The 20,053-nt window shown below is 38.3% G+C and overlaps 1 protein-coding gene across 1 annotated transcript; it reads right to left on the bottom strand.

The window, feature by feature from the left end:
- Positions 1 to 477: 477 nt before the first annotated feature.
- LOC135738991 (E3 ubiquitin-protein ligase RNF19B) lies at positions 478 to 19,625 on the bottom strand. The gene is made up of 10 exons (XM_065257228.1): positions 19,558 to 19,625; positions 15,945 to 16,270; positions 14,976 to 15,442; positions 11,569 to 11,771; positions 11,343 to 11,490; positions 9,535 to 9,697; positions 7,259 to 7,373; positions 3,021 to 3,152; positions 2,489 to 2,753; positions 478 to 1,853 (listed from the first exon to the last, which is right to left on the bottom strand). Exons 2-10 carry the CDS (start codon positions 16,095 to 16,097, stop codon positions 1,670 to 1,672), a joined length of 1,830 nt encoding a protein of 609 aa, XP_065113300.1. The 5' UTR covers positions 16,098 to 16,270; positions 19,558 to 19,625; the 3' UTR covers positions 478 to 1,669.
- Between the last annotated feature and the right edge of the window lie 428 nt (positions 19,626 to 20,053).

Raw genomic sequence — 20,053 nt, 5'->3', positions numbered from 1 at the left:
TTACTGTGCTAAACTATGTATTTCAATAGATACCTCAGTAAAACTATGTTATTTATTTACTGTAGTAAAATCCTAATTTTAAAGGTTTACGTTGCTAGTCAATTATTATAATAAAAGTGTAGAATTAAATACACAAACAATGTTGTTTTTTCCCTAGTACAGTAGGCTATGCAGTAATAGTTTAACTAGGATATTTGCAGTTAAACAGCAGTGACTTATTTTAAGTAACTACTTAGTATTTTTACAGGAGTTGAACTAATATAAAAACCAAGATGACCCTATGTCTCTCTTTATCCTTTATGTTTATCTAAAGATGCAGCCCTGTCAGTCGTCACTCTATGTTTGTGTGAGCTCTAGCGCCCTCTGTCGCTTTTATACTGTTACAAATAAAATGTTAAAAATGAGATTTTTTATAAATTACTGTATAACAAAACATTTTAACACTGATTTAATATTGTTATAACATTATGAAATAAAAAAATGCAGCACTTTTTAATAGCCATTGTTTAATACAAATCTTTTTATTGTTGACTGTATCATTCATTATTCCCAATCTGTCAATTTCAAGTTTATTTTTAAAAACATCTTTACATCATTAAACACTGGGCTATCCATTCTGTTCATTTTGAATAGGGCTAAGGGTTTGAGCAAGAATTTGCTGTTCGTTTTCCTTTCCTTTCCTGTTATTGTACTGTAAGTGAAACACAAGAAAATAAAGTCTAGGTTTATTATGCAACTATGGGCTCTGGCCAGATGAATCTATTAGTCTGTGAAACAGTCCATTTAGATATTTGGCTACAGCCTCTACAGCAAATGAGATACAATGAGGAGATTTATTTAGTTAATGGGCTTTTAAAGCTCTTGATTCATCAAGTACTTATAAACAGGAAGAAAAACAAATGCCTTTTCTTGCAGAAATAAAGACCAAAGGTGAACAGTTTGTGGTTTAGGAGAAAAACAAGATCATTTCGAATAGTTCAACATTCCCAGTGAACTTTTTAAGCAGTCCTTATACTCTGCCTTCTGATAGATCACAACATTTGACCTATGATTATCAAACTCAGGACATACTGTAACAGACCCAAATCCGACAGATTTCGCCTCTATCATGAAAATACAAAAACTTGTTAGGTAAAACAACTTGTAAAAGCCCATTACCCAAGCCCTGTTCCCAATTATCATTAATAACTTACAGCACACTTGTCAAAGTCACTGCAGTTTCCCATGCTGGTAGTCGCATGTCACATCAGGCTACCAACCCTTGCAGTAGAATCCATGCTATTATTCCATTAATAGTGTTTTTAAATAATCCATTCTAGAGATCAGTTAGGGGACGTAAACCATTTGGCCTATAAATAAAGGAGTATAGGTATAAGAAAAGCTAATCAAATAAATTAAACAGACCAGCATACAACTAGCCCATATTTTCTAGAGTAAAAAATTAGTTAGCACTTCTCAAACTCATTGACAAACATGCACTTGGTCATTTCAGGTTATATTATCATTGTTAATCCTTCATGGCATTTTGGCAGCTGCCTTTGACTGTTTCTCTCTCTCTTTTGCTCATCTCTGTTGGCTTCCACATCGCTGACTCTCCGCATTAGCAGGCAGAGGCTGGAAGCACCTAATGGGAGGTGTGTGGTGAAAGTAGTTAATTCCCAGGAGTCTCTCAGACGCTGTCCATCTCAGGAGCTGGCATGGGATCTGGGCCCGAGGCACATTGAGGTTCACAGGGCTGACTGAGTTCTTCTGAAGACAGACTTTTAGTAGACAGTACACTGCTGAGACTTGGCTTTCGTCCTCCCCGTGGCTGAGCCTCGATCTCGACATGAACCTCAATGTTAGTTCCTTCTCTGTAAACAAAAGGGACATAAATAAAAAGTATGGTAAGGGTGGTCTGTGAAATCCAGGCTAAAGTCTCATAATTTAATAATTGAATCAAGTTTCATTTCAATCATTGATCTCACTTTAATTTCAATATATGACATGACCTTACTCAGTCAATATTAAATATATCAATCTGTGATCAATTTTCAGGATATTTTATGTAGAAAACAGTACAACACATAAAATGACTTTAGCTGGTTATTCAAAGTTAAATATTGCAACATTTAACTGCAAAATATGTAGACTCACTAATAATCTCAGCCATGACTACCATACTCAATGTGAATACTACTTATTAAAATAGGCTAAAATATAACTGCACAGAGCAAATCCAATAATAAGTCCAGATAAAATATATACCATTACGTAAATTGCAATGTAAACTACTTTGAACAACTATATTGGAAACATAAAGAATCACAACATTATTTCATTGTAATTCAGATAAAGTGGTCCTGTAGTTCAGTTCAGCATTGTGTTAGCAATGTGAAGGCCATAGGTTTGATCCCATTGTATATACATGCTGATAAAAGGAATGTATAATTATAATTATTTATTAATACAGTTTTATTACATTGTTTTATTTACCAAATTTGCTCACCTCAGAGGAAATGTTTGTGTGCTAGTGAAGGCATGCTCCTCAACAACATCCACTTCATCTGACTGGACATCCTGCTCAGTGCTGTCAATATGTCTTTCATTGGGTGGTTCACTTGAGTCCTTTGCTCCTGACCGGACCATACTGGTGCTGGGAAGTGGCAAAACTTCCTCCACATTCACAGTCACTTCCTGTATGCTTCCATCAGTTAGAGCCGGATTGGACGGGCCGGTCCAATGGTCACTGACTACATGAGAAAATAGAAGATCTTCAAGAGAAGTTTAAATGTCATCAGATCAGGCCAAAACTGAGAGGTTAATATTACAATACTAATCTTCTGCATGCACCATTATGGCTACAATATCAAAAGTCAATTTAGACGTAAATGTAAGGGTTATGCAACTAAAAAGGTTAGTAGTGTTATAATAAAGCAGAACTAAATCTATATTAACAAACTTGAGTTTTTACATTGTGGGTAATGTTTAGTCATATAATCTGATTCATGAAACAATACCATATTTTAAGGTGGACTTACAATTGGCAAGATCTTCCAGCTGTATATTCCGAACATCAGGAGGTTCATTGTGTGGTCTGCACCAGCCATTCCGACACAAAGACATGGGCACTACCCCATAGACATACGTCAACATAAGAGGCACTCCAACCCCTTGAAATAAAGAAAATTCATTAAGTAGGAGTATGAAAGATAATGCATGCAATATATATTTTTTTATTGAATTATAGTTTATTAATAAATATAACAAAATACTTTTGTATAACAAAAGTCTTGCATTCTTTGTATAGTAAAAAGTTATTAAACAAAACTCAACAAGTGAAACACTATCCCTCATAGAAACGTTATTGTGAATATATGTAAATGTTTATATCTTTAGTTACACATGTATGATTACAAGCATGTATGTAGAAAATTTGCATTTCAATGTGTTTTGATGCAGTTTGAGAAAAATTACAATATGTTTTTCAAAATACTGTAGATAAGTACAGCCCTGTTGCAAATTTGCCCTCTTCCAGTTATACCAAGTGTTCTCAGCCTTTTTTTACTCCAATGCCCCTTATTGTCCACTACATTTAAAACCACCCACTCCTAATCTCTACCAAATAAAATATTCTAGAGCTTGGTATAACTAGGCAAATGTTTATTTGTTAGAAAAACAATTAGAAATATCTTGTTTTAGTTTATTTTAATGCTTGTTTTATCTAATTTTTAATCATTTCAAGTTATCTTGCAGTCCCTTTGGAAGTTTGTTAAGGCCCCCATAGTGGGCCCCAGTCCACTGGTTGAGAAACACTGGCTGTGTCCGAAATAGCCCCAATACCCTCAAATAGTCATTTTTAGTGGTGTCCGAAATCATAGTGTACATTATTAAGTGCACTCTATCAACCCCACAATGCAGTCCATTTTGAGTGAACTACAATCACTAGATACTCCTCACTACTCGACCGAATAATTTCTCTCATCTCGGCAGAAGATGACACCCACACTGCGGCACTTTTAGCGAATTCAAATTCTCCAAATTTCATTCACTCATTCAAATGAACTACATTAGTGAATCAATGTTGTGGGGGCACATATATTATTGGACACAGCCACTGAAACAACGGTGTTAAATGTACACTGCTGGTGAATATATGAGTATCACCAAGTCTGGTGCACATACACAGCGTGCATACTAATTTAATAACGAAATTAGTGACGTTTAGTAAACTTCCGTTTAGGGCTACTGTAGAAAAATGGCGACTTCCATGTATGGGAAAGCGTGGTGTATGTAGAAAGAAACAACTCATTCAGATGTACTGGTGATTTTGCTGTGTTACTGTTGATATGCACATACAGTATATTCTGCTATGAGAGTTCCCTATACAATATTTTTCAACACAGTGTACCTATATGTAGTATTCGTTCTTAAAAAGAGAGCGTTAACATTTTGCACAAGCAAGCACAAACAGACATTTTAATTTTTAACTCAGGAAACTGCAAAAGTAATAAGAAAGTAAAATGTTGGTCAATACAATTACCAATTAAAACAAACAAAAAATAACTAAATCAAAAAGGGAGTAAAACAAAGTCCTTTTAGGGAAGACGCACCAGGCGGCTAAGTTTCTAAACAACAATTAAACCTGACATAATCAGTACTATACTATAAATTTCTTAAGCTCAAATTGCGCTTAAAAACACCTTTATTCCAAGTGCATGCGCACTGGTCGGCAAGTGCCTCATGTGACTGAGTATAGACAGTTTCATGTGAGGCACGTGCGATTACGCGTCTGGTCGGAACTTTACTTCCGGTTTCAGTTTTTGTTTTCAGTTTTTTTTTTGGTCTGATGTTTGCTAAACTGAACTAGTTGCTAAACTTGAACAAATACCAAATGTTTTGGTTTCCTAGGTAATCTACACATTGTTTATTTAGCTTGTTACTTAATTAAACTACTTTAAAAGGACTTTGTTGCTATTTATTCTTAGCGGAGTTTACCGGAAGTTACGTGTTGACCACGAAAGCCACTCGTTTATGTTGTTACTGCTGAAACTGTCTATAGAGCCCCTCCCCGAGAATCGTCAGTCTTTATCGATTGATGATTGGCTCTTTTAACTGAAAGGCGGGACTTCTGTCACCAGAGCGGCCATATTGAGTGTTGAGCATTGTCCCCTACTCATAGTAATATGAGTGCTCAATGTTGTTATATCCAGCATCTTTGGTAAATACACAGATGGAACTAAACAGATGAAACTAAACTAGACACAGGTAAAGCTAAATAAAACAAATTAAAGGTGCTGTGTGTAGATTTTAGCGCCATATAGCGGAGATATCCTAAATTTGCAACCAATGGCTCAAGCCCAGAGTATAGTCTGTTTTTTACGTGCACGTGAATGTTTGCAGACGGTTAAACGCCTTGCAAAGCATAGTTTATTTGACTCGTACCTGTATACAGACGTTCGACACATGCGATTTGCGTCTCCTGGGCTACATAGTACATTCTCATGTACTGTATAAAGTACCCACGGTTATTTTGATGACAAAATTTGTTTGTAAATGTCCATATAGGTGCTATTTTTGAAACATGGCGGTGCAAAATGGCGACTTCCATGTAAGCGGACATGCAGTGTATGTAGATAGAAATGGCTCTTTATACCCACGGAAAACATAGTTAAGTATATTATGTTGCATTTCTGTCAACAATTCCTTCCAAAATTTACACACTGCACCTTTAAGAGACTAATTATAATGACTATCAACTAAATGAGAAGGAAACACAAGAGAACATGAAAGAACAGACAACATGTAATAATGACAGTAATGATATAGCAGTAATGCATGACGGTGTAAATACACAGAGGCATAATGCAAGCAGCAAACACAAGAACAACATGATAATAGAGACAAAGGAGCATAATTCTCCCAGTTACAGAACAGAACAAAGTGGCATTGTTGTTAGAGGCATTACAGGGGACAGGGCCCCACTGTGGCTCTGCTGCGGAGAGGTCAGAACCATACAACAGAAAATGCTATTCAGAGACGAGAAGAAAAGAGAAGAGAGGGAACATAAGATTCGGTTCAGGGGCAAACACAGGGCAGGAACACCGGGCTTCACGCTATTCCATGGTGATCGTTCTGACATTTTAGCAAAAACCAGTTGCTGTAATCTTCCCCTCCCTACTCGAGGTCTCACAGGAGCATCACAGCAGCAGAAGATAGATGAGTCATCAGAGATGATTGGGGAGGTTGCGTGTAAGTGTTCATGAATGAAACAGATGCGTGCAAATGGGGAGGCAAAATGTGTGCATTATAGATGTTAAGCCTGTGCTGTGAGAGGCAGCCTTGTTTAAAGTAGCTTTATTTAATAAGACAAAAACATAAGCTCGTAAACATAAACATAAACACAAGACTTAGGCTACGTTTACACGTGGGCGGCTATTTTCATAAACGGACATTTCAACCTCTCCGGTTTCAAAAATAATATTGTGCACGCATGTCAGCTTTTAGAAAGGTGTTCATTTACAAGTACCAGTGCATATCTGCCGTCAAGAGCCCACGTAAGCCAATCACCGGCCGCGCTAGTGGTGACGCGGACTGGTTCTTCGTGTTGGAGGGAGGAGTTGTTCCAGTAGGTGTCAGATGACATCAAAGTACCGCGAGAGCGATTCTCTACGTGTAATTTCTCAACTCGCTCTCGCGGTACGTTGACATTATGTTGGTTCTTGCAGCGCCGCATGAAGTCGAATACCCATAAAATTGCTGACCTCCGAGCACTAGTCTCTGCTACTCGACATAATGGAGCAGCTGTATATGCAAATACAAACACATGAAACGAGTGTGCACGAACATAAATGTGATCATGGAAGCGTTCAGAGTAGCAGTCACATGTATACATAGGTCACACTTTTGACGTAGGTGCGAGCTCTGGCGTATATTTATATACACAAAGTGTATATAAATATACACTTTGGCCGGAGTTTTTAGAAAGAATCGGTTTCAGAGGCGAAATCTACGTTTACGTGTAAAAAGGGGTGCAAACGAAGGTAAATATTTCAGTTTTTCTAAATAACCATGTACGTGTAAACGTAGCCTTAAAATGAATAACACACATGTACTGCGCACACACGCACTCACACAGAACACAACGGCCCATACAGAAGAATGTATTAACAATGAATTATGAAACTTTAAAGTGACTGATGCAGATTCCTCTGATTCAAACGTCCTCTAAATTAAATATCATGTCATTTTCATTAAGCAGTAGCAAATAGTTTCTTACCTACAGTAATGGCTGCTATGACTGGAGACACAAATACAGACATCATGACCCCACTAGCCACTGTCAAGTAATGCTTACTTCCTGAGATATTGTTTTTCTTACAGCGACCGTGTACCTGAGGGAGAAGACGACATTTAAAGAATGTTTAAATTGCTATTTTTTTTTCATTGAAAGGGAATAGTGACTAAAGCTGTCAGACAGCAGACGACTCCAGGCCGGATGTGCACCGGATCAGCACCAGAGCTGCTGACTTTGGGCGGTTTCGGCTCAGAGTCGTCTCCTGTCTAAAGTCTTTTTGGTTTATCAGAACATCGTTTTATGGTCAGTGTGATTTAATTATTCAACTATTCATCTTGGTAGCTTTTGGAGTCCTCAAGCATAATGACCTCTGCAAACTTTTGCCACAGTGAAAGACATAAACTTACTGTAAGAAAGATTTGAGTAACCTGTTTGTTTGGAGGAGGCAGGTCTGGTTCATTTACATTAATTAACATATATGCATTGGGCAGCAGTTATTTTATTTATTATGAACAGAAGGCACCCAGGGACGTAACCTTGTCTTTAAAAAAAAACAGAGCTATTAAATGTTTACCAGATCCACTGAACCTCAGAGAGGACAGATAAAGCACATCAAGACTGAAAGTAATACATAAATCTGACTGTTAGTAACAATTCTAACAAAAACTCCTACACTTAAAGGAATAACAGTTTTTCAATATTTTGAAAACTTAGACGAATTATTACATAACTATCTTTTCTCAATGCGTGTACAGCGCGTCGTGAATGTGTTAGCATTTAGCCTAGCCCCATTAATTCCTTAGGATCCAAACAGGGATGAATTTAGAAGCAACCAAACACTTCCATGTTTTCCCTTTTTAAAGACTGTTTCCATTCTTTCATAGGCATGTTTGTATCGTCCTGTATGTTCTTTGGCACCCTCTTTTTCCTCTTCCACTGACTATGCCAAGCATTAAGGTTGTTTCCAAGGAATTAGCTCACATGATATGACCAAAGTATGAAAGTCGCTGCTTAATAATTTTACCCAGCAACAATATAGTTGCCCTTAGATTTTCTTGTTTGTGACCTTTAATGTCCATGGCACTCACAGCATGCACTTCCAAGGCACTTAAAACCACTTTAAAGGCACTTACATGAGCTTAATTTTTGATATGTCATTAAACAATTCAGTTTTGCAAGTGGTGCATGCAACATTTAATTGAAACTCAACTTTTACAATTTTGCACTTAAAGGTCCAGTGTTTTTTTTTTTCGGCTTCTAGTGGCGAGATTCCGAATTGCAATCAACTTCAATTTAGAAATGCAAAGAGAAGCTACGGTAGCTGCCACAGGACAAACATGTCTTCGCCTGAGACAACGTAGGGACAAAACGCGCTATGTAGAACAGTTTGTCCATTTAGGGCTACTGTAGAAACATGACAGCGACTTCCATGTAAGGAGACCCACGGTGTATGTAGATAAAAACGGCTCTTTCTAATTAATAAAAACAGTACAGTTTATTATGTAAGTTTTTTTTACACCATTGATAATATAGGTGTGTATTATATTGTATTGTATTAAATTGCATCTCTGTCAAGAGATCCTTCTGAAGGGGGTCGCACACCGAATGCGCAGCTCAACGCCGCGCAGTCTAGGACAACGGGGAGGTATCGTACACCGGAAGTGCACATTAAATAGCGCAAGCTTAGTCAGATAGCGTCTACTTCAAAATGCTAAATATACGTTAGCAGCCAATGTTAATTGTTAATGATTTGGGACAAATATGATGTTATTTAATGTTAAACTATGTGAGTGGCGCTCTGTTGCCTGACAGGGATTTGAGCATTATAATCAATTTGAATCATAGCTGGGCGCCACCTGTCGGCGCCGGTGTGCATATACTCATAGAAAACAATGTGTTTGATTTTTTTTTTTTATGGCGTGGTGCTGAGCTGTGCGCCTGGTGTGCGACCCCCTTGTAAGTCCCACATTGCACCTTTAATGTGTTACTTAATTATGAATTGCTTTCATAATTTACACAATTAAACTCATTTTAAAGTTCAATATTAAAAACAGTCCCCAATCACACATGCAAATCTGGAATCAGAGCCAATGTCCTACAAAGTATGGGATCAAACAGCACTGGTGACTATTTTCTACATGTGTCTCATGTGCACACTAGAGCAACATTAAGATTTGCATACTAACCCCAGACTTAAATAATGGAGGTCTTGTCATGCAGTTGGCTTTAAATACTAAAACGACAGTTTAGATCTTTACCTTGCGGCCCATATATATTGGGATGCCCACTATGATGACAGGTAATGCAATTCCTGCTATTAGTGAGATCACAACTGGAGCCCCAAGCAGCATCCCAACCTGCCACAAAACCTTGCGGGTCTGCGACCATGGCTTCTTTCCCCAGAAAGTGCAGCCTGAGGGACTACAAGTGATAAAAAGACAAGATAATAAAGAGAATATATGAACTAATAAAGACAAATTGGTATCAAAGCTCTTATAGCAGTAAGATTCACAGTTAGATTCAATTCTACATCTGTTTTCAATTTATCTGACACCCAGAAACATCACCATACAGCTGTGCCTCTACCATGATCTCATCCTCGACTATTCTCATCCACTGCCAGGGTAAATTACAATAGCCAGTGTCACTGTTCTGATATATGACACAGCCAGCAATGGACCACATAACAGGGAACTAGATTTAAAGTCATTTAAACATAACACTTAGTGAGATTATGGTAAATTTGTAGTAATAATGGTTTAACAAAAACAATATGGTTACTATAGTAAATCATAGTTAATATTTAAAAGGATTAGATTTGGTAACACGTGTTCCTAGTAGCAGCAGCCAATCAAACCATATAATGTACTGCTTTTTAAAAAAGCTAAAAATGTTACAAATTTTGCTGTATTCTAGCTACAGGTGCGGCCCTTCACAGCAGTCCTAGTTTCTTATGCGGCAAAATTAATTGCCCACCTCTGACATTGAGGTGAATATAAATGTGCCTGAGGTAAATGCGTAAATGTAAACATTCAGATACTGTAAGAACATAAAGAGAAAATTAACAAGAAATTAAATAAGACAGGAGTCATGAACACACACAAACACACACACACACACACACACACACACACACACACACACACACACACATACACACCACAGAGGGACAATGACCAATTGGAAAGAATGTAGAAATTATTCCTCCTTAAAAATGATTTCTTCTTATCAAATCATCTTAATACTGTGTCTTGACGTTATCTGGAAAACAGGGTGTTTATTAAATTAATAATATCTGCTTATGGCAAATGATGGAGGAGGTTGGATTGCATGGAAATATGAGCAGAGATTTGTACAAATTCATTGATTAAAGTCTGTGTTGACTGCTGCACAGGAATGGAAAAATCTATTTTAAATCAGCTTTAGTTCAGTGGTAGTTCACTGAAACTCTGTCTATTTTACATTCTTATACTGAATAATTGCTCCAGTTAAACTTGGACTGAAAGTTTCCAAATATGGTACATTTTTATTAGTGTTTCTGGAAACAACTAGCATACAAACACTGACACAGTGAACACTTGCTTTTCAACTAATGGAGGGATATTTTCAACCCAGTATGGGTCAAAAACCCAACTTGACTTTAAATGTTTAGACTTGACCCAACAATGGGTTAAAAGAACCCAGCATTTTGAGTTAAAACAACCCAGCATAGGTTAAATTACAATCATTTTTAAGCCAACACTGGGTTGGAAAAGCCCTGCATCTTTTTAAAAGTGTCCTCACTATATTTGTTTGCCAAGTTAATGGAATCAAAAGCTAAATAGAGAGTTTGTTTGAAGCAAATAAACAAGATATCCATAACCAAACATAACATTCCACTTTGCATTTGTTCCTAAATTAACTGTGGTTGGTACAGAGGGTTTCTTTCTGTCTAAGTGGGCAGTTCTTGGCCAGAAGAAGCTGCAATGTTGGCCAGACTTTAAGCCATTAGTCAAAGGTCTGGTGATGTAAGACTACTCTTACTGTAACTTAATGACTGCGTGTGGGTACACGTATGCATGCGTACCTGAGGTAGTGCACGTCCGTGATCTCCTGCATACACAGCCAACAGAACTGACAGGCACAGACTGTACAATTCATTCTATTGCAGCTGCCATCATTGGTCTTCATGATATAGGCACCACAGCGGGGACAGGGTTTGATCTCCTCTGCATCTTAAAAAGAGAAACAGAAGAAATTTAGGTATACCAAAGAGAAAATGTGTATTATTTGTACAAATATTTGTACCATACCTCCAGGTTCCTCATTGAATACGTAAAGCGTGGAAACATCATTGGCCCCTAATGTGTGGCGGGCACGCTGACGTCTAGCTTGGTCGCAAGTCTGGTCTGGATGCCACAGTTGTCGGCAGTGGTAGCAAAACTCTGTATCGCAACCTTCCCGACCGCAACTTAGCTTGGGGCATTCGGCACAGCCGTAGGCAATCACTGCATAGCTACAGTAATAAATAAGCAAGATATTAAAAAGAGAGCTTTTATTATTATACACAAAAATAAGAATGTGCATCTCATTCGGTAATAATTTAATTTAAGTGCATTTATGAGGTTATCATAAAATAAGAAATTCAGAATTATTCTAAATAAGGAAGCTCATAACTGCAACTAAACATGAAACTGCACGAATCAGCAACATTTTTGGGTATGGCCAAGTGTGCAATTCTTAGTACCAGTTAAAACCAGTTAGTTATACACAATTAACTCCTTAATACCGACTTAGACAACACAATAACAGTTCCCAGTTTAATAATGCACATTATAAAACAGTTAGTTACAGTTCTTGATTCTGATTGGTCAATAACTGTGTTTTATTTACAACAGAATACAGCTTTGACCGATGCACCCATCAATTCTGTGTATCACTGTGCAGCACCTTTAGCAACCACCCTTAGCAACATAAACATTTGTGAAACAATCTGATTTTCACAGTAGATCAGGGACTGTTTTTTTAGGGATTCTACTTCATGAAAGATGCATTGTTGCATATTTTTTCCCTTTACATAAAGTGCCTGTGACACCTCTTCTGAGGAGTCAAACAAAATATGTCATGCATGTGACTTGTGATGTCAAAATATGTGTTTGATGCATAATGGGAACCTATGTGAATTGTGGGTCATGTCAAAGTGTCTGCTGCATATGCATCGAAAGAGTTAATGATAAAAGAGACGCTCATGTCTCACAAGACACTTACTTAAACCTAAATTTTGATTACACATGAGATTAAGCGAGTATCTAGCAAACGGGAGCGTCTCTTTTATCATAAATCCTTACGAAGCGTCGGTAGCAGGCATGTATTTTGACATGACGCACAATGCACATAGGCTCACATAACGCACAGAGCAAATATTTTGACATGACGATCCAAAAACATGACAATGTTTTGACCAGTTTGGCATTCGGAAAAGAAGTCACGAGCTGCCACTGCTGTAAATACAGATATTAAATGTGTTCTGAGTTTGTCACACCACAGAAAAATGTGTTATTAAACATCCAACCAAATCTGAGTGATGGGGGGCGTCTCTACTGTCAACACTGAAACCACACCCACCCGCTTAACTCTTTCGCCGCCATTGACGAGATATCTCGTCAATTAAGAGAAAACGCTTCCCCGCCAATGACGAGATTTTCTGTCTTTCCGCAATACTGCTATTATCCACCAGGTGCCGCACTTCCGCAACTTATACAACCCGGAAGTAGCGCTTCACGTGAAAGAGAAAGAACTCCGTGTATGTTTTAAAGATCGCTCTGCATCTGATCTCTATTAAAAGTCCTTCGCAAAAATTGAATTATTTCAGCTTTTTGCTCAAAATTGGGTGTTTTTGAAGAAACCTACCCATGTTTGAGAGGTGATTACAAGAGAACTAATGAAGGTAGGATGAAACGTTTTTTTTTTTTTTGAAAGCAGAGGGTCTGTTCTTTCATCTGATATATTGTTTGTTTATATATTTAAAGAAGAAAATTTTCTGGAAGGCATTAAACATTTTTGAAAATCATGAAAAATGCTGGCGCTGGCTGGCAACTTTTTTTTTTAAATGCTGGCAGGGATAGAGTTAAAAGCTGCCAAATACCGCTACAACCTAAATGCTTGCTATCGATTGTGTTAGGGGCGGGATCATGCATGGTGTCATCAAGTGCGCCATCGAGCCACCGTTATATGCGGCGCAAGCCATTGAAATCAATGGGTTTCATAGCACAGCGCAGCGCACACCGCATCCTATGTGAAAGCCGCATTAGGCCCGTCTAAAATCCTGAACTCAAAAATGGTGAAAAACTGTTTAAAGATGCAATTCAGTACATAGTTCACAGTCTTTGTGGCTTGTTTCAGCAATACATTTCTAAAATTTATAATGTGTTTAGAAACTATTTTCAAAATTGACTTTACAGGTACTTTAAAGCAACACTATGTAGTTTCCATGTAAACATTACTTACAGCTCCCCCATGTGGTTGAAAAGCGCAACAGTGCCTGGTATCAGACACTCTTCTGCAGGCAGGGAGAGGGGCGGGGCTGTGTTTCCTACCCTCCACCGCCACTTTCAGAGTGTGCTTGTAGCAGCTAGGAGGTTGCTCAGGTTGCAGCAACAGTACAATTTGTCCAGTTAAAAGTTGTTCTATCACTGAAATAATTTTAGAGACATTATTTAATGTTAAAAAAACTACATAGTGTTGCTTTAATATTTGTATTGTTCAAATAAATGACTCATGAATACATATGATCATTTCGAATGAGAGCAATTGTGCTGCTTGTGCTTATCAATATTTTAAACACATATTTAATATGTAAACATATGCCACCGTCTAGCAGTTACAACTATCAACATTGAATCCAGTGTTGCTCCTCGGTCACAGTAGTAAAGAGAGATGATGCTCTGTGGCCTCATGTGGCGTCACTGCAGGTGATACCTAATACAGCCTTGTTGACAAGACACAGCTAACATCCCGCCAATCAGCCACGGGTTCCCGTCTCAACCATGATCCGGTTACCATGACGAAATTTGACGCTTGCCTCCAGAGCTATACATAATGCACCACAAAGGAGCCTGACTCACTGAACTCCCACCACCTCTGTCATTTTAATGCTGTTTTTAACACGTCACGCTCATTGAATGGGTCACACCATATGCCCTGCTAGAAAATCCAGATAAAACCAGCTGGATTCTCATGATTTAAACTCCTTCCAGATGCTGCACTTTAATAATCCTGAAGACCATGATTAGCGGCTTAACATGTATTTGCCCTACAGGCTGTAAATCTTTAAGTCTCGTGGTAGACCATTGTGGTCAAGCTACAGTAGCAATAGATAGCAGACACCGGCTAAGCTAGTGGGGACAAAATAAACAGCTGACAATATGTCTTATTATACATCTGTGAGGAAAACATGATTTTTTTACTTATTGAGCGATCAATACATCGAGTATCCATAGAAATAGATGTTTAACTGAAGAAACTGAGGGTAGAAAAGTCATAAACTATTGTGATGGCATAAGGATGAGAGTAAATTATGAGAGAATCTGCATATTTGGGTTAAATACTCCTATAAGCAGTAACCTTGTGACTGGCAACAATAGTCAATCAAATGTGGATGATGCCATTAATCTAAAGAAGGATATCCGGGTACACTTATTAGTCACATTAATGCGCCCACCTGCAGTCTGGTGCTGGGCACCAGCGCGTATCCGGGTCAGCAGCCAGAAATCGGCGCAGCTGGAATTCTTCAAAACGGTCCAGCAGCGCTCTGTCATCCAGGATGGCATGGACATCAGGCAGTGCCAGGGCTTCAGGGCACTGCGGGCAGGCGATGCTCACGCGGCTTTCTAAGATCTCGATGCGAAGGTACTGCCGCAAGCAGTCATTGCAAGCACGGTGCTGGCAAGAGGACAGACGAGGAAAGTGGCCATGTGGTTGACTGAGGAGGCAGAGAGGGCACTCGACCAGGTGCTCCAGTAGCTGCTCCTGACTGGAGGAGGATAAGGACAGAACCCCCACTGAGCCACTGCTCCCACACTCAGCACCCTGCCCAACATCTCCCATTCCACCTCCTTCAGATTTTCTGTGATCTCCTCCATCCCTTCTGGCCTCTCCACTGTCGGCCCCCTCACTGCAAGCCCGGTCCTGAAAGGATACATACATATTTTTAATGTGTGCATGGCCGAGTCTGACATGAGATGAGGTAAAGGAGAAAACGGGATGACCTAAGCACTCTGTTTCTTGGCAACAGGAGAATGGAGACACTCGCTAAAACTAATTAATTGAAATACAGGGGGGGGAGGGAATTGAGTGGCCACCTGGTAAAATTAATTATTACACAGATTACAGCCAAATATACATCACTAAAGTTTGTTTGGGAAGATCACAGAGAATGAACTGAAACCCACATACAATTTTCATATGTGAGGGAATAAATGTCATCCTGTCTGTGAAAACCCAGCTATAAAGTCATTTTTGTGATTTACTACATAAAATCTACATCCTATATAATGTAAAGAACATTCTGTGAAAATATAACCTTGATATCTTTAATATTGACTGACTGAGGTAAAACTGAAATCAATGATTGATTAGATTATGAGACTGGATTTGACAGACAGGGTCACAAATGTCCACATCATCTTACTTTTTCCACATGCTCATTGGGTGTCAGGGTGATAGCCACCTCCTCCTTGTTTAAAGTACCAGACGGCTTCTCGGTCTTGGGGTCAGATTTAGGCTTGCGGCTGAAGAAGCTGAGAAAACTGAGAGATTGTGACTGCTGCTTGGGTCTCTTCATTTTATGGAGCTGATGAGCGTCTGTGTGTCTCTTGATGTGTGCGTGTCCCTTTATGGAGTGACACTGAATATCGGCAAAGGGACCATTGTGAAGTAGCAGGAAAGTTTGCAACAGCACTCTGTGATCGGTGTCATTGTTCTCCTCTACATTTACTGTTTCCTTCAGTTGTCCATCTTATACATTTTCATGCGTAAAAAAACACATCACACAAACACAATGAGAAAAATTATTACTATGTGTTTATTGTTACTGTAAACAAATGCACATGCATGCATGCACATAATAGTTTAATTAATTTTTTTAAAACATGATTTATTGAGCTAACATCTCTTTTCCGATTAATACTGCACATACAGTACTAAGGGTGTCACGATTTCGATTTTAAATCGAAATCGATCGAAATTAAGTCACAGCTTCAAACTTCGAATTAAAAAATGGGATCGTCGATGCTGCCACGCCCCCATGTCACGTCCGGTCGGCTTGCCAAGCGAGGGAAAAAAACTCTCAGAGATGCCTTTAAAAACATCTGTCCAGTGGAACGCGATCATATTTTAAACACGAGGGATGCTACAACTCATTGAAATGCATATCATAAACAGGATTAGTACCTTGTGATCTGACTTTGGACAGAGCGCAGCTCTCTGCACGTGCACGAGAGTGAGGGAGGCGCAAAGATGCAGCGGGTTATATTTTAAACAAAAGAGATAGTTTGTCTCAGCTCGCATGAAACGTATTAAACTGAACAAATACATAAGGATTACTACTTTAGTTTATGTTTAGACTTCGGACAGATGCGAGAGCGCGTGCACGTGCACGTGAGACAGAGAGAAGCGCAGCTGCTTATGATGCTGGATATATTTCAGATGCTATGAGTCCAAGACACGCGCATTAAGTCCATGTGCATTAAGTCCATGTGCGTGCAAGAAGGAATTCTCTCTATAAGCTCTCGCGTTAAGTGAAGCACACAAACTCTCATGCGAGTTGTGCAATGTGCATGTTAATGTTAAACTATAATAATAATATTAAATAATGGCATATCATTTTTGTCTTCAAAAAAATATATATGTAAAAATCGAGAATCGGATCGAATCGTGACCTTAGAATCGAAAATGTAATCGAATCGAGGATTTAGAGAATCGTGACACCCCTATACAGTACCTAAAACCAGTGTATATATTTTCAAAACATCTTACATATAAATAGACAAAAATATATAGAGACCGCATTTACCAACTTGCTGGACAATGTATCATGCCGGTGTTAAATTCATGTTGTCATATCTTGGAACTTATTCAAAAAATGACTTTAGTAGCTGGTGGAATAAACATATTCTTAATCTGCACAAAAATAATCACTTTTATGCTAAAGAACTGGCCAGAATGTTCATATGAATGTTTGTGCATGTCTGGAACATTCTGGGCATTAATGGGTTAATTATATAAAATATCAGTCTGCTGCAACTCTCTTATTTCTGAGGTGTAACTGATTCATGAAAAAAGACAGATGTTCCCAAAGGCCCTGATAATTTGCTGGCTTGCAATGTATTCATAAGCAAAGACCGGTGTCCTGCATACCCAATTTCACATAGAGGCAGAGAAAAACAGATACTTCCAGAGTTATTAAGAGCTTTAAAGTAAGAAAGATTGTAAAATGAAATCGCATTTAAGCATGCTAAAACATTACCATTTAGAATTAATCAACAGTCAGATGATAGAAAGATTGGAAGTCAGGGGAAATATTGTCCACTCCATATCCAAAAAACATGAAATTTTTCTATATAGAAGAGTGCATGTTTGAAGGATGGTGTTTCAATTGATAATGCTAACCTTCAAAAGAAACTAGATATATAGCTATATAAAGACTCTGATTGGACTGCCAGATGCCTCACATCAGTTATTACCGAAGAACGTTGTGTTCAAGCTTTTAAAAATGACACTGACACTGCAAAATTCAAAATGTGATCTCAGTGGCCATCTTCTTCATTGTTGTTTGCTATTTATAAAATATTAATGAGAAGTGAGTCAATAATACAAAAAAGTATCTAAAAAATAAACCATGCAAAACAATATTTTTAAGGATTCACAAAAAAATTCTGCTGATGGAAAATATTCAGATCTGGCCTTGCATTGAATCTGACAGCTCCCTTTTTACTATGCAAAAATAAGTGTAGTGTAAAGAAACAATACTTAAGGTTTATATAGTCATTAGAACAATAGAATGACGATTGCAGAGAAACTACGGAAAAAATCAATAAATGGAAAGACCTTTCTTCCCATTATATGACTCCCCCTGTGAATAGCCAACGTAGCCCATAGCATCTTAGCATGTGGTAATGGGTCTTACAGTAAAACAACTACTACATTTCTTACCCTTTCCATTGTTACGAATAAATATCAATAAATTACATTTTAACAGTTATAAAGAGAATACGTATTAAAACCTAGTTTTCATATAAATATGAAGGACAATCAAGAAGTTTTATACAATATTACAAGTAATATTTTGACCTCAAGGCAACAGTATATAAAAAGCTTGAAGACCAATTATTTATTTCAATAACCTTCAACATCAATTTTATAATGCATTGGACTGAGTCTGAACAAAGAAAATGATCCATATCAAATAAAGGCTATAAATAATATAATACAGAATATAAAGGATTATAAAAACTATTGCAGAGCCACTGGGCCTTAATTATGGCAGATCTCAAATGTGTTTAATGGCTTTTTTGACCGTAGAAATAAAAATCCTCTGGCTAAGGTATTTTGGAAAGTCTTTGTTCCCTGGACTGTTCCTGAATGTACACTACACAGCTTTCCTGTTTAAACACAATAAGCAAAGTTTGGCAAAACTTTACAAACCAAAAAACATCACAGGCTAAAGTGTTGTCATAAACAGAATGTTGATGATATCAGTCTCTTTTGGAAGGGGAGAGCCCATTTATCTACAGTACAGTAACTCTCATCAGGAGAGCATCGTGCCAGTACCGTTTTTGACGTTAGATGAGGACACACCTCCACATTTTGGCCAAGAGCACATCAGTGATCGCAGGCTGTTGGAGTTGTAACATTTTCATCAACTGTTACTATAATGAGACAGTAACACGTACATTTAAATCCTATTGACACGACTCCCTTTTGAAACACATGCACCTGCGCTTTAGCTGAGAAGACCTCTCGATTTGGACAGAAATGTGACTGTTTATACTCGCTTTCAATTTCAATTAGTAAAATTGGTTGTCAACAAACATATTTTAATCATTATACTGATGATCCGACCAGGGCATCGCAACACTGCAGGGAGTGGCAAGGTTATTACGTATTGCAACTCAGGCTATATATATATATATATATATACAGCACATTAATGGTTAAATTGAGATTAAAATATCCTTTCATATGAAAATAAACAATCTGAGCAAAAGATAGCGCACAATAAATTAATGAAATCGCTCTCTTACCTCGGCTCAGAGCGTTTTCTTATTGCAGCTCAGCACCATCAATTGGCTCCTCCCATTGAGCGTTCGAGGACGCACTGGCTCCCGTTGCTCCTCCCACTGCTGTAAAACGTCTACCGTTTGCTTGTAGGCGTGTTGGGCTGCATGCAGCGCTGCGCTGACCCATCGGTGTGTGACATCACAGTACCGCGAGAGCGATTCGAAAACATAAGTTGGAGTTTTCTCTCGCGGTACCTTAAAGTCAGGCTGCGCAGAGTCGCATGAAGTAGAACACGCCTTTTCTTTAAGCGTTTTCTGGACAGGAGATGCGCCGTGTGACGCTGGCGAGGAGATCCCCTTGCTTGAACCTCGAGGTTTCCTCCTCAGCACAGTCTGCCTCAGAGGTTGAAATGATTGACCTACTGAGGATGTATCGCAGTGATCTAAAATGACGTAGAAATCACATTTAATTTATTAGGTAAATGTATTTATTAAGTAGTCCGTAAATGATTATGTAATG

This window comes from Paramisgurnus dabryanus, chromosome 12 (genome assembly GCF_030506205.2).
Source record: "Paramisgurnus dabryanus chromosome 12, PD_genome_1.1, whole genome shotgun sequence".
NCBI classification, from domain to species: Eukaryota; Metazoa; Chordata; class Actinopteri; order Cypriniformes; family Cobitidae; genus Paramisgurnus; species Paramisgurnus dabryanus.
This window is presented reverse-complemented; position numbering and strand designations above follow the sequence as displayed.

Bases quoted from the DNA above. Each gene is read 5' to 3' on its own strand.
- LOC135738991 (XM_065257228.1), bottom strand. From the start codon at position 16,097: ATGAAGAGACCCAAGCAGCAGTCACAATCTCTCAGTTTTCTCAGCTTC. The intron at 15,443-15,944 runs GTAAGATGATGT...GTATCCTTTCAG, and splicing joins CCAATGAGCATGTGGAAAAA to GACCGGGCTTGCAGTGAGGG. The intron at 2,754-3,020 runs GTAAGTCCACCT...CTTCTCTTGAAG, and splicing joins GCTGGAAGATCTTGCCAATT to ATCTTCTATTTTCTCATGTA.